Source organism: Psittacula echo (assembly GCF_963264785.1).
Source record: "Psittacula echo genome assembly, chromosome: 1".
Taxonomy (NCBI): domain Eukaryota; kingdom Metazoa; phylum Chordata; class Aves; order Psittaciformes; family Psittacidae; genus Psittacula; species Psittacula echo.
Window position 1 is genome coordinate 81,049,201 of NC_137735.1, and position 15,854 is coordinate 81,065,054.

At 40.3% G+C, this 15,854-nt stretch overlaps 1 protein-coding gene across 1 annotated transcript in view; it reads left to right on the top strand.

The window, feature by feature from the left end:
• Positions 1-12,958, top strand: part of FAT4 (FAT atypical cadherin 4) — a gene marked incomplete at its 5' end in the record, with an annotated part of 147,638 nt that extends 134,680 nt beyond the window's left edge. Inside the window, 3 exons of the mRNA XM_080638907.1 lie at positions 162-379; positions 5,018-5,279; positions 9,411-12,958. Of these exons, the coding sequence (XP_080495033.1) occupies positions 162-379; positions 5,018-5,279; positions 9,411-11,281 (2,351 nt within the window). The 3' untranslated portion in view covers positions 11,282-12,958. The remainder of the gene's footprint in view (positions 1-161; positions 380-5,017; positions 5,280-9,410) is intronic.
• Between the last annotated feature and the right edge of the window lie 2,896 nt (positions 12,959-15,854).

The following is a 15,854-nucleotide window of genomic DNA, read 5'->3' on the forward strand; positions in this document are numbered from 1 at the left end:
AATAGAGGGGCTGAAATTGCCATTCACTCCTGCTCTCCCCCATGACCTGCTCTGAACTTGATCTCTGGATCAAGCTCTGGAACACAATGGTCGTTATTAGGCAGATGGTGGCTATGGCTGTAACGAGCTACGTACTCAGCAGTTCCCCATCCTTGTCCCAGATATTACTGCCGACACTGCCTTATCGCTAGAAGGCAAAGGACGACTCGACTACCACATAAGCCCAAACAAGAAGCGAGAATACATGATGAGGCACGGCACTCGAGGCACCAGCCTGGGACCCCCAAATGTGGACCGCTTGGAAGTGAAATTCAGGACAAGGAGCGAGAATGGTGTTTTAGTTCACGTCCAGGAAAGCAGCAACTTCACTACTGTGAAGGTAAGATTACAGCTAATGCTGAGCCTGATTTGACTGGACTGCTTCATATATGGTGATCAAAATCACATTTTTCCATTACTCTTGCTGTTTCCTTTATAAAATATTAGGTCTTTAACTAGGCACTGCTCCAGTATCATTCATCTTCTCAATAATTCCCTTGCTATTTGCCAAGGTATCAGAAGATCTGATGGTCTTGTATCTAATCAGTTTTGCCTAGACTCCAGATAGTGACAGCAAGAGCAGTACTTATTGCCATATTTGTTGTCATCATTAAATTACACTCTGCAGAACAAATAATTTTGTTATTGGCCTTTTATCTTCTGATTTTTCAGACCTTGAACCCAGACCCTCCATAAGCTAGCAAACAATTGCCATAAAGTTTTCATTAATTCCTACTAGCATGGCTCATGTTTATCAAACTAGGAAGTGAGGAATAACTTGAATTCATGAGGTTACCCATGAACCAATGTAAATTTTAAATTATTTTGAAATACATAGCTGAATTAATGCTTCACATGCCACACAGTTTTGGGTTTTTTCCCAAAGAGTTTATTGCTGCAGAAGTTACCTTTCTCAAGAGAAAGCAATGGTTTGGTTCCTGGCTATGACTCAGTCCATTTACTCATAACTCTAAATGAGTACAGCAGTGATTTTGGCAAGCCCCTTTATTGGGTTGGTGTAAGCTCCAAGTTTCCTTGACTGCTGTAAGGCTTTCCAAGTTTTTTCCCTGACTTTTAAAGAAACTCATCCAGAAATTCACACTTTCTAAGCTTCAGCCCCATGGATATTCTCCACCTGCCTGATCAGAGGGACAGAGCTTTCCTTACATACCAGCTGCATTTAAGAAGCAGGTTTGCATTACTTCCCCAGTGTACAGATCATTTGATAGGAAGTTTCTGCCTCAGTCATTTTAGCAGATAAGATTTCATTATTCTGAGTTCTAGAGAGAAAAAACCCAAATGCTATCTTTTTCTGTAGTAGAATTTGCTAGGTGAGCTCTACAAGTGTTGCTTAAAGAAAGAGAGTTGCCTTCATGGCTGAAAGTGCTTGTAGTGTGTTTATGCAAACTCTCTTCTTATTGTTAATATTGGTGAAGTTATACAAGCAAGCAGAGCGTGTCAAGTCCCAGCCCCAGCTGTGAAGGGGAGAAGAGCAGAGGTTTGCCTAGTAACAGATGCAGAAGTTTGAGAAAAGAGAGGTAACATCACTGTGCTGATTATTGCTGAAAAGTTCCCAGATGATGATAGTTAGAAAACTGTAGTAATTTAACTGTAGTTAGTTCAGCATGGCTTTTACACCACCACTCGTACCCAGAGTATGAGCACTTCATCTGAAGTGGCCCAAGATGCCAGTGAAGCCAACATACTTGTCAGTCTTCATGGCATCCCAGCCTACTCCCAGTACAAAAGATGAGTTTTAGGGACTTCTCTTTTCCATTCTGGTCAGTCTTCAAACCAGACAATTTTATAATTTGCTTTTTTGGATTTTTTAATGTGCTTGTTACCCGAAGTGTAAGCATTCAGAGAAAACATGCCATGTGTTTTTAATATTAAATTGTGCCAGGGAAAATCTACAAGTCCTGTGGCTATTTTCATGCCTCCATATTTTTCTTCTCATAGTTAACTGTTTTCAGTGTAACGAGGATTGGGGTAAAATTGGAGAAATGCTAACAAATCAGACTCTCTGAGATTGCAAGCAGCTGATTCACTAAATGATAGATGTAAACTAAAAGATGAGAGGTCTTTATAATATAAAGGGATCCTTAGTCCAGGAAAGATGAAAACCTAGTGGATTAAATTAAACAACAGTCAAATTCAGATAGAAAGTAACCCTTTCAAAAACGCACAAAGAGGAAGGTAGAGGATTCACAGCTTATTTTCCTACAAATACACATTGCAACTAATTCAATTAGAAGTAATAGGACAAATACATCAGGTTAAAGGTAAATTGACTGCTTTGTTTCATTTTACAATCTCATCTGAAATCAGATTAAATTAGCATACTGTAGCTCTAAGATCTACTAATTGTACAGGTAGAGAATATGTATTACATGTGACGTATATGAGCTAACATATGTATATGTAAGAGTGATGAGACACTGGCACAGGTTGCCCAGAAGAAGCTGTGGCTGCCCCATCCCTGGCAGTGTTCAAGGACGGGTTGGATGGGGCTTGGAGCAACCTGGTCTAGTGGAAGGTGGAACTGAATGAGATTTAAGGTCCTTTACAACCCAAACCATTCTAATCACATATTGAGCTGCAGGAATAAATCACAACATAACTCCTTTAAATGATATCTCAGCCAATCTTCTATAAATCTGTAAAAGGTAGTGCTCAGACTTTAACTGCTTCTTAAATAAGAAGCAATATGTTCTGTAAAGGAGACCTAGAATATTAGTGAAGTTGAATCATCCTTGTAGTTAGGAATATGTTTGCTTTAGTTGTTCATTCTTTTCATTATATTTTACATGTCAGTTGCTCTGCCATTTAAATAAAATGCAGAAATGGGTGTTACTCAATAATGTCAGCATCAGCATTTGTTTCAAATTTAGTTGTGCTTCAAGGAACCTAGAAGAACACTCCTTACTTTTTCCTGGTTGAAGAAGTCATGGACCAGCCTTGTCTCTGGAAATTTTATTTTCCAGATGTCACTAGTATTTTATTTATGAGTCTGTTAGTATTAGTCATATCCAATTTTAAAGAAACAGAAATACAGCTAGAAAGTCATAAATCTGCATGGAAAAGATCAGTTGCTGACAGGTAAATAATTCTACAGTTCCCTCTAATGTGGAATTCAAAGTTACAATTCTGTGCTTAGTCTTCCCATAAGCTTAGAGGATGTTGTCTGATATGGTATATTTCTTTTCATTTACATAAAGACCAAAATGCAAGGCAGTACTTTCATGGAGCATAAAAGGCAAAATAAGACTAAGAAACCAATTGCAGATTACAGACATAAATATATGTATATATTCAGCCCAGTTAATCCTTTTATGAATACTTTTGATTGTGGCAAATGGTGTTTAGTATATTGTAATTGTCTGTGTGACTGCACTTCCAAATTTCTTTGGGCTGTGTGATAGTTTAGATGTATGCCACCTGTGTTTGCCAGTAACAAAAGAATCTTATCTTCAAGGGGCAGCTTTATCAGAGGCACCCTCAAACAGTACATTTTGAAGTAATCCAAATTATTGCATTTATAAATGAAGTGCGTGCACATATTAACCATTGTAGCTCTTGATCCAAGTGGAGTACGTCCTAGATACATCCAGTTCAGGCTGCTGCCAAGACATGAGCATGGTCTTACAGCCATATTAAAGCCGATATGAATGAGCAAAGTCCTCAGCTTGCATCACTAAAGAAGTAAATCCAGAGCATTGAACAGTTTCTGGAAACGAGAGCAGCATTCCTGTAGCCAGTGTGTCACCTCACAGTTCTTCCCAGGCTAACATTATTTTTCCTGGAACAAAGCACGTGAGGCTTGGAGAGCTTTCAACGAACCTGGGGCTTCAACCTTGCCTTGGACTATCTATGCATGTGCATGTTCTGCATATGCATGCTACAGATCACAGACCGACTGAGAGGTGCACAAGAGGGAAAACAGTCGTTTAAGGTGTATGGCCAAGCCTGCAGAATATGGAAGGAAACTTGCAACAGGTTGCAGAGCTACCCCTATGCAAGTTGTGCACAATGTGGACACCATTAGGAGGTCATCTGACTACCTGACTTTCATGCAGTATTTGAGAAGCTGGCAGGTTTGGGTGTTGGGTTTTTTTTAAATGTTAAATGCACAATTTGCACTGATCTCATTTTGGGATCGTTTAATATTGAGCTAATAAGAGGTTTGAAATCATGCTTTTCTTATGATTCAGTAGAATTGCGAGGCGTCATTCCTAGATGAAAAGCCAAAAAGTTTTTCATGGAATATAATAGTACCTTTTCTTCTTAAACAGCTCACAATTTTAAAAGTAAGCTCACGTAAGCCCCAATTGAAAATTCACACAAAATAATACACTTTGCAACACTTCAGAGAACAGAACTATTTTCCTGCAAAATGCAAATTAGTAGGAAAAACAGATTACGAAACGGGAAACTTGCTCAGTTCCTGCCATGCTGTATATATTCTTACTGTGTGGTAATGAAAAGCTGCAAGGTTTTAGGGCAAGGACAACATATGTTTACCCAGCAAAGCATTTTCCACACTTGAATTGAAGAAGGAGGAGAAATTATTCTTTTGTCAGATAAAGTGTTTCGTCACATGCATACCCTATTGCTGGCCTATTTCCTTACTTCTCTTATGAGGTTAGCCAGGGAATGAGTGGAGGGCAGCTCTTAAGTGTTCTACAGATGCAATGGCATATTTAATTGTGGCCAAATTTTTAGTACTAAATTATTAATATGCATACAGTATTAATATATATTAATATTTAGTCTCAAATAACAAATAAATAAATATGTAATTAATACTTTTCCAGTACAAAACAATTATTTGGGGAAAAATACTCCCAGGCTTTCTATTATAACCAAAGCCATGTGCTTTTGTACCTGTAATGAATTGTCATTACATTGTTTATGTGTGTATATTAGTGATTATGTGTATATAATTTTAAAATCATGCCTTTCGTATTCTTCTGGTCAGATAAAAGGTGGGAAAGTGCATTACGTATCCGATGCTGGAACCGCTGGGAAAGTGGAAAGAAATATCCCAGAAATATACACTGCGGATGGCCAGTGGCATTCGGTACTCATTGAGAAGAACGGATCTGCGACTATCCTGTCTGTCGACAAGACTCATAGCCGAGACATTCTCCATGCCACGCAAGATTTTGGTGGGCTAAATGTTCTTACAATTTCTTTGGGAGGGATCCCATCAAGCCAGCCTTTCAAGAGCACAGTTGCAGGTGATTTCTATTAATTTGTTTTAATATAGTGCAGATAAGCACATTCGAACAGACAAAAGGTCTCTGCTTAAAGGTTGTAGAAAATACTATAATTCTTTTTCAGGAATTAGAATACTTCCATCCTTTGCCAGAAAAACTGCAGTACAAATGAGTAAGAATCGCAGACTTTATTCCTTCAATACACATTGCAGCCTTGTTCCCAAAACCAGGCTCTCCATCTGCAGGGCTTTTTGGAGGTGGGGGGTGGCTTTGCTTGCTTGTCTGTCAATCAGTTGTTATCACTTTGTTATGCTAATGGAGAAGAAAGGATCTATCCTTTACCTTGGTCAGGATCTGGAAAATCAAGGCAAACCTTTCACTTGGACAAAAATGCTAAATAAGAACTTTGTCTCTGCAGGGGTTTAGTAAGTACTGCAGGATCCAGCCCATTATTAATATGATTAAAATATATTCTGAAACTCTAACTTCCTCCTGCCTTATCTTGCTGTCAAATGAAGAATAAGGTTTATTTCTGAGCAACAGAAACCAAGGGCAATAAGGAACCACCCTCTGACTGACATCTAGCTGTTAAGAAGTAAATTAGTCTCTCTAAAGAGTTAAAGCAACCATCCTAAACCCTGGCAAAAGAAGTAGATATCATATGTTTGATATCATTCCCCCGGTGACGAGTAAAGATGGAAGTGATTTTTAGCTACAAACTCTGAGATACTCCAGACAATGCAGGCATAGGTTATACAGAGTTTTTATATTGAAAAAAATCTTCCTGACATCAAGAATTAAGACCAGATTAAGTATTTTTGAGTAGAACAAATTCACACTTCACATTTGTGTGTTTTGGATATACGGATGCTGTGACCTTTACACTTTTTGCATGTACGTTTTGTGAGTAATGCATGCATAGAAAAATCGGAGGCTTTTAGGAGAGCTGCAACAAGGAAAAATGAGGACACTAACTTCTCACCACTGCCCAATGCTGTGGCAAACAAATTAGGAATGTCTGGCTTCCATTAGGAATACACAATCCAAAATCTCTTATTCATGACATTTTATTTTATTTTAATACTGGATTACATTGTGTACAACATACCAAGGATTTACAAGGGGTTAGAATAAAACTCTTCATGAACTCAGAGTCAACAATATCTGCAGTACTGTTAAAGGCAGACAAAAACATACATGGGTGACAGTTCCAGTACTGTGAAGCTGGAATATCCAATAACATGATCAAACCCAGGTAGACCTGACAAAATCCAGTTGCTGTTAATCACATCACTGCTGCAAGGGACCACCAAGCACACAGCAAGGTAATTGTCCATTTTGCTTGGGCTCCCACCTGAACCTAAATCCTCAGTCTGGAAGGCTATAAAGCTGTGATATCACCTCATACAACTTGAGTATATTTGCTGTTTCATGGCAGAGTAAATATTCATACTGAAGTTGTGGCTGCCACATCTGTGAAAGTGTTCAAGGCCAGGTTGGACAGGGCTTTGAGCAACCTGGTCTAGTGGAAGGTGTCCCTGCCCGTGGCGAGGGATGGGAACCAGATGAGCTTTAAGGTCCCTTCCAAACCAAACCAGTCTGTGATTCTGTGATTTGTAACATTTATCTCTGTGCTATCCATTTTTACAGAGGTTTCCCCAATTACTCACAGAATTACTATTCATAGTTGCTGGAATGGAAATACAAAAAGGTTTGCAGAAATAAACCTTTCTCTGACACTACTAATGCATGGAAAATTTCCTCCTGTTTGTTGTATCACCCAAGTGTGACGCTTCAGAACTGAGTAGTGGCACTTTCCTTCTCCTTGTTGATTGATAATAGCTGATACATTTGGTCTTTAGTAATATAATCCTGTAAGCCTGGCACCACAGATGGCATCCCAAGGGGAAAAAGTCAGAAGTTGAGAAATAAGCGTGTTCCCTACAGCAACCACACATGTGAACACTGAGCACGTAACTTACAATCACATCTCTGTGTACCGTTTTGTCACAGCTCTGAGTAGAGGTCAGTATAAGGTTGCATAATCCTAAAACCCTCACAGAAAGGAATAAGTCTGGTGAAGACAGAGAATTTTTAGCCTGGCAAAAGGCTGGATTTTTCTGCGACCTCACACACAACCACTGCATATCCAGCCAGGGATAATCCCAGCTCCCTGGGCTCTTGGGCACTGAAACTCGATGTCGCTGCTGGCAGGGTAACACCACAATCAAGCTACAGGAAGTTTGGAACTTTGGGCCACTCCAGATTGAGAGACATGAAAGTATTGCCATGATCTTAGGAAATAGTAAGACAAGGAGGCTTAGCTGAAGCATGAAAGGCAACTTCAGCTCAGAACAGGGGAGACAGCAAAGCACACAAGTAAAGGGGATGAAAGCTGATGTTCACTGCTAGCACAGCCAAGCCAGCTGCGCACAGATCTCTGTATGGATGGTAAGTTTTAGAATGATGGGAAAAATAGGAACTAAAAGCATTTAAGTATATTGAATGTAGTCATTAGAAGGAATATTTGATAAGATTAATTTTAAAGACATGAAATACTATTAGAATAGATGTTTCCCTATGGTAACCATTTGAATGCTTGGCTTATTTGCTGAACAATCGAGCCTTTCATTTAGCTTCAGTGAAATGGGTCTATAAATTGAAAATTGAGTCAGTTTAACAATATATTTTTAGAAAATATAATGTTACTGCAAAAACTAACCATTTGCTCATTGCTTAGTATTTTGGCAAAATAATTTTGCTTCAAGGGGAAACTACATTATAATAAAGATCTGAGAATATAACCTTCAGACTTCCTTCAATGAGTATATCTCTAAGATAAGCACACTACAATCACAAAAATATCCATTTGCATTGCAGACCTCAGGTTTAATCTGCTCAGTGAGCAGCAGAGTTGAGTCTGTGTATAAGCAACCTGGTTTTGCCCAAAATGCATTTTTTTAATTTAATTTTATATTTTCTCCTTGATTTGAACTTTATTCCCAGTCTCCAAGCATGAAGTAGAGACTTCTTCATGGGATAGTAGCTCCTTCTCCTGTGCAGCCTATATAATTCTTAAAAGCCAGATCAACATTTCAAAATACATTTAGGCTTCTGCTTACACTTGCCTGTTTTTTTTCAGATTTAATGAAAGCAAAGGGAGTGCAAAATGTCTTATAGGTCTTCTAGAATACCTGACATGTTAATTTCATCTTAATTGCAGGGTTGATACATTTTATGTACTTACCTAAGAATGTTTTTGTTGTTTTGAAATCTTAGTGTGGAAGTTAAAAACACTGGTCTCTTTCAGAATTCTTGTTTGGCAAACTTGAAAGAACCAAATACTTTTTACAAGATATTTTGTTATCATTTATGGAAGTGCCATGCACATATCTTCAGAGAAATTAATTACTTTCTTATCTTTAATCTCCATTTCTGGATGTGAAAATCATAAGTTTTGAAAGGTGCATATATAGAAATTATGTCAGGAGTTTCAGGCATGCGAAGCCTTTACTTAATCTTGTTCTGCTTAAAAGTAGATTTCAGTTCCTATCTAATATGAACCCAAAAATATTATCAAAAGTTTATGAACAAAATAGTCCTTACAAACTAAGAGGAAATATTTAACAAAAGCAACAAAATGTAATATTCCGTACTCCAGAATCTAAAGGATTCAGATTCTTAGGTACTGAAATGTCTGTGAATGGGGTATCCTGCTAGCAAAATGTGAAGTTACTCGGATATTGCACTGTTATGCGGTTAATATTGCAGATATTTTTACATTAATCACAATGCAAGGTAAAAATGCGGGGAAGCAACTGCAAGCTCAGTACACTGAAGATTCAGTCATGAGAATATGGAGTATCAAACAACACGATTTACCACTCTGCTGCTGCTTCATGCTGCTTCAAACAACATCACAAAATAAGGCTGTCGCCTCCATTATAGCACTGGGGTTTCCATTTTTTTACTTCTGTGTTTGTGTTTCCCTTTTTATTTCAGGGGGCAAGAGGCAGACCATAGATCTTGTCATCTGCTGATCCAAAAGGTTTCCCCTTTGGCATGACATTGATGCTTAGAGTGTCTTTGGACTCTGTTGACAGTGCATTATCAGTATTCAGATCCTGACGTGACTGTTGCTTTTTCTCCTAGGCTTTGATGGCTGCATCTCCTATATCAAGTATGGCAGGGAGAGCCTTCCCTTTGCTGGCAGGCACAGCCTCGCCACTCTCTCCAAAACAGACCCCTCTGTGAAGATTGGCTGCCGTGGCCCCAACGTCTGTGCCAGCAGTCCCTGCTGGGGCGAGCTGATGTGCATCAACCGGTGGTACGCCTACCAGTGCATCCCACCAGGCGCCTGTGCCTCCAACCCCTGCCAAAATGGGGGCAGCTGTGAGCCCGGGCTGCACACCGGCTTCACCTGCAGCTGCCCAGAGGCATATGCAGGACGGACATGCGAGACAGTGGTGGCGTGCCTGGGGGTGCTGTGTGCCCCAGGACATGAGTGTAGAGCAGGGATCAATAGTGGCCACATCTGCCTCCCAGCCCCACACCCTACCGAGCTGTCCCTGCCCCTCTGGGCCGTGCCGGCTATTGTGGGCAGCTGTGCGACAGTCCTGGCGCTGCTTGTCCTCAGCCTCATCCTCTGCAACCAGTGCAGAGGAAAAAAGTCGAAAGGTCCGAAAGAGGAGAAGAAAAAGGAGAAGAAGAAAAAAGGGAGTGAGAACGTGGCGTTTGATGACCCTGACAACATACCACCTTATGGTGATGATATGACTGTCCGGAAGCAGCCCGAAGGAAACCCAAAACCCGATATCATCGAAAGAGAAAACCCATATCTCATCTATGATGAAACTGACATCCCGCACGCCACAGAGACGATCCCCAGTGCCCCACTGGCTTCTCCCGAGCCCGAGATTGAGCACTATGACATTGACAACGCCAGCAGCATTGCCCCCTCTGACGCTGACATCATCCAGCATTACAAGCAGTTTCGGAGCCACACGCCCAAGTTCTCCATCCAGAGGCACAGCCCGCTGGGCTTCGCACGGCAGTCCCCCATGCCACTGGGAGCCAGCAGCTTGACCTATCAGCCTGCCTATGGGCAGGGCTTAAGGACAACGTCTTTAAGTCACTCAGCATGCCCTACTCCCAATCCCCTGTCTCGGCACAGCCCCGCGCCCTTCTCCAAATCATCGACTTTCTACAGGCACAGTCCAGCAAGAGAGCTGCACCTCGCCATAAGGGAGGGGAGCCCGCTGGAGATGCACAATGATGGCTGCCAGCCTGGCATTTTCAACTATGCCACTCGGCTGGGGAGGAGAAGTAAGAGTCCACAGACCATGACAAGCCACGGCTCCCGACCAGGAAGCCGCCTGAAGCAGCCCATTGGGCAGATCCCTCTGGAGACTGCTCCCCCAGTGGGGTTGTCCATTGAAGAGGTGGAAAGACTGAACACCCCTCGGCCCAGAAACCCCAGCATCTGCAGTGCAGACCATGGCCGGTCCTCTTCTGAGGAGGACTGCAGAAGGCCCCTGTCCCGGACAAGGAACCCAGCTGATGGTATTCCCGCACCCGAGTCTTCCTCTGACAGCGACTCCCATGAGTCCTTCACCTGCTCAGAGATGGAGTACGACAGGGATAAGCCCATAGCATACACCTCCAGGATGCCCAAGTTGTCCCAGGTCAATGAGTCCGATGCGGATGATGAGGACAACTATGGTGCCAGGCTGAAGCCCCGGCGGTACCCTGGCCGCCGTGGTGAGGGGGGCCCGGTGGGGGCACAGGCACCTGCCACCAGCACCGGGGAGAGCTCCCTGCCCATGAAGCTGGGGCAGCAAGCGGGAAGCTTCAACTGGGACAACCTGTTGAACTGGGGCCCTGGCTTTGGACATTATGTGGATGTTTTCAAAGATTTGGCATCACTTCCTGAAAAAATAGTGGCAGCAGCAGCGAGTGAAGACAGCAAAGGTGGTACAACGAAGCCTGTTTCCAAGGATGGGGAAGCAGAACAGTATGTATAGGCTTTATCTCCTGGTATTGCCACAGTGCAAAGCCACGGGGACTGGTCAAACCGTTATATGGTTGTAAAAAGCAAAGGTCAGCATTTGAACCCCAGGCCAGTTTGGTTGGAGGAGACTTTAAAAATAATAACCATTATGCTGCTGAAAGAGACTTTAAAAAAAAAAAATCATAAACAAAGCAAACCATTTTTAATTTAATTGTGCTTGGATGAATTTATTTCTCCTGCATGCGTTGTATTTGAAAGCAAGATATTTGGCATGCAGCCTTTGAAAAGGGTTTCCTATTTACCATTGTTTGGCTTGTGATTCTTAAATTAATAATGCTTTGTTCTGAAAATGAACTAATTTTTTTTTTCATTGTGAAGGATGTGCATATTGTCTCCAGCTACTAACATGTTTTACGATGCAAGAGTATTGAGGATTTAATTTTTCTTAAGAAGTACATGGAAGAAAGGTGGTGAATGAAGGAATTAATTATACTAGTAAGGTGTCTCAGAAAGCATAGTTACCATATCCTACAGTTGCTCACATGTAACTCTATGGATGAAATCAGCTTGAATAATTGCTGGCAACAGTGCTGTAAGTCTTATTCCATACAAGAGGTGCTAGAAGCAGCTCAAGCCAGTCAGCACTTTAGGAGTTTTTTAATTTTCAGCTTGTTTTTCTGTTTGGGGGGGTTTCCCCCCTTTTGTTTTTCTTTTTTCCTTTTTTTTTTTTGGGGGGGGGGAGGTTGGTTTTGTTTTTTTTGTTGTTGTTGTTTTGTTTTGTTTTGTTTTTTTGACAAAGTTGTGTGAGAGCTTCTGAATCTCTATGAAATATTTTGGGGATGCTTAACCCTGGCCCCTGCCCACCCCCTTCAGTGCTTCCAGTGGAATGGAGCATTCAGCAGCCCAGCCCAGCCCAGAGCAGCAGCATGGTCACTGAGAGCATTTCTTGGCCTCTCATCTAGGTTGTGCTGCTGCTGCTGCAGTCTGTGCTTCTCCCCAGAGTTCATCTTCCCATCTGTACTATGGAAAGGTAGGAAAAACACTTACCTACCTCACAGGGGTGTTGTGAGATTAGTTAACTCATCTGAAGTGCTTAGACATTATAAAGCACTATAATAAGTATTATCATAATTATTATTAAAGCACTGCCTAGCCTTTGTGACCCTGGAGTGGCATTTTCTGCATTATACGATTTTCTATGGTGGAAACTTGGAAGAATTATTTATTGTATAGAAAATTACTGCACTCTAGCATTTTGGAGCGGATATGAGGGAAAACTACTTGTAGATTCATTAATGTAACTTACTGTTTGTCCCAAATTCCCTAAAGATTTAGGTAAAGTAGAACCTCACAAAGTCCTTACATCTTCATGCAGATCTGATGAACCTATTGTACTGTGTAGAATCTTAAATTTTTTGTTTTGTTTTGTTTTTTTACCTAAGCTGTGTTTTTATATCAATATTTTCCTATGCTGAATAGTTTTCTTACTTTCAGGGACGGTAAGAAAAATACTTTTTTTACATTTGTTACTTATGTAACATCCATATTTTTCACGTTTTGATAAAATTGTAACATACTGTATGCTTTCTACCTGTAAATGCCAATAATAGAATTAAAATATTTATTTAAAATCTTCAGTATGTGTTACTGGAAAGCTTTCATCCTTTCTCTCTCATTCCCACTCCTTTGTTTTTTACTAACTTTTTACTCAGAAGATGAGCTTTAAAAAGCAAGGTGATGTAAAATTACGCATTTGAAGTTCATGAGTGACCTTGCTGTGACTGAAAATCAGCAGGATAGAGAAGAGATGGTATTGTGATGTTGTTGAGCCTAAGATAATGTCAAAATGTACCAAATCTGCTTTCAGTTTTCTAACAGCAGAATAAAACTGTATTTTAGTCCATAAGGGTTTATTAGAAAAAAATGGTTTTACATTTGTTAACCAAGTCTTCTATCTCTGCTCAAAGCTGAAGCTTTCCAGTACACCGATAGTTAGGAGTGTGAGAGCAATAGCTTTCTTTAATAAAGCAGCAGTTGAATAATAAATGACTGCATTTTTGTATATATGTAAGAGAGTAAATAAAACTTACACAACTTGTTAGAGAATGCAGAGTGAAAAAGTTAAGACTTCAAGCAAGAGATGAGTTCTGAGGTTACACTTTGAATTAGTGGTGTTTTGTTTAAAGTACTTACTTAGAAAAAGAATAACAATTCAAAGGGTTTTTTTTATTTGTTACTCATTTGGTTTAGAGGTTTTTGGTCAGTTTGTCTGTGAACCAGCAATGAAGAACCGACTCTTTTTGGCTAAAAATGCTGCCAAATTCATCTTGCTCCACAACAGTGAAAAGATAATGGCACAAAGTAGCCCACATTTGTATCTAAGTAGTTTCATCTGAAATAACAAGAGATCCACAAATTATTTTGGAGTTTGAGAAGCTGCTGTAATTAAACATCTGTTAAAAAGCTGTATGTTTAGTTTGAATATTATCCCTTAATATGAACTGTACCACATCCAAGCAGTGATTTTAATAACACATGAAATCTTTAACAAATGAAATCTTTTAAATGTAACACCAAACACATTGCGATCTGCATTATGGCAGTTAGGCATTCTGAAATTATCGAAAAGTTTTGTTAAGGGAAAATAACATGCATTGTGGACTTACAGAAAATTTATATCCTAACTTGAATGCAATTCACAGTTTATTGAGTTGTAGTGCATTCCTCTAAATGTTGACACTTTCTGTGACATACAAAAGTATATTTTACTGATTTCCTTGTTTCCCTGTTACTGAAAAGCACAGAGATGTTTTTGACACTTAAACATATGATCCATTTCAGCTCTTTTTTTTTTTTTTTTTTTAAATTCTTTCATCATGAGGATCAGAAAAGGGCTCCAAGTGAATCATGTGAAACAATCATCCAAAGTTATTAGAGTCGTGAGGAGTGAGCTGCATAATTCCCCTGGTTCATCATCAGAACTGCACGGTCCTCTTTCAAGATCTGGGACATATTATAAGTCACAAATATGTGACAATATTCAGTGCAGTCTGCACTGCTCTCTTCAGTGCACAGGAGCCTCCAAACACATCTCATGTCAGCAATTTGAGTTGGTGACCTATCTTTCTGCTAGTAGCTTGCAGAGAGACCTCATGTTTCTTTCCTGTGAGATGAGAGAGAGAACTGTGCCACTGCCCACCTTCTTCTAGAGGGTTTCAGCTGAACTGTCATTGCTGTCTCAGATGGGGATGTTTTCTCCTGATGACTGATTAGATGAAAATGGATGGGGATATGTCAGATTTACTCACCATTCTCTTATATGCCTATGAAAATGGAAACTAACAGAGTTTTGAAATACTGAGATTTGTGGTAGGGGGATAAATTATTAAAAGAAGTGAAATCTAAATTTGTCTGATTCAAGACCTTCCAACATTTTTCATCAGTTAAGTAATTTAAAACCTCAAAATTAATAGAAAGACTACATTAAAAAGGAATGTAAAGTCCCACATTCTGCTAAAAACATCCCCCGCTGACAAGCAGACAATGAATCTATGCTGCAGACCACGACCCGTCTCAGGGTATCGGTTAGCAGTGCAAAATCCAGCTGGAGCTGCATTACTGCAGTCTGGAAATGGTGTGAGGAGGTGCTGCAGATCTCGCCTATGCCTTCAAAACCAGAAGATGGAGTCAGACGCTCCTCAGAGATGCACAGCAAAAAGACTAAAGACACCAGTGGTCATAAGGTAATGGATATGATGGAAATTGTTCTGGCAATGGGAGAAGCTAGGTGCGGAAAGAGATTACCAAGTGAAGTTATGGCACCTCTGTCCCTGACAATATTCAAAACTTGCTTGGACAACATACTATTGAACCTCAACTGACTTCGTAGCCAGCCTTGCTTTGAGCAGGGCATTGGATCACATGACCTCCAGCAATCTCTCCCAACCTGAATGATCCTGTGATTTCAGGTATGTTCTGCACCCTTCGTTTCCCCTTCCTGTTACAGAAAGAAGTGGGTGAGATGTGCTGGCCTGGGGCACCATTCCACTAGCACTGATACATTTGAAGATCTTTCCATCAGAGTCACAAATGAGGAGTGCAAGGAGCACCCTGAGCTGATACCAGCAAATTAACTTAGCTTCTTTACAGCAATTTACAGTATTTCATTCACTTCTGTGCAACACTGATTGTATTTAACTTTTGCCAGCCAACTCCTACAGGTTATAATCTAGAGTGCCGCTAAGATGATATAGTATGTGCTTTTACTGAGCACCTCCTGTGCCACTTCAGGAGTACTGTCTTATTTATTTTATTGTTGGTTATATTTCTGAAGCATAGAATTTAAATGATAATATCCTTCCGATTAAGTATTTAATTTAAATGTGTTGCCATGTAAAGGGCACTTTCTTAACTGAAATCTATCAGAGACTCCTAATTAATGTTTTCTGTTGTGGGTCTTCTGACATTTGGGAAGGAGAATGAGGAGAAAAAGATTATTAAGAAGAAAGGTTGCTATTTTTTGAAGTAGGACTTAGGAAGAAGAAAGTGAAAAGGTCATTCTCTCTTCTTTTTCATGCTAGTGTTTT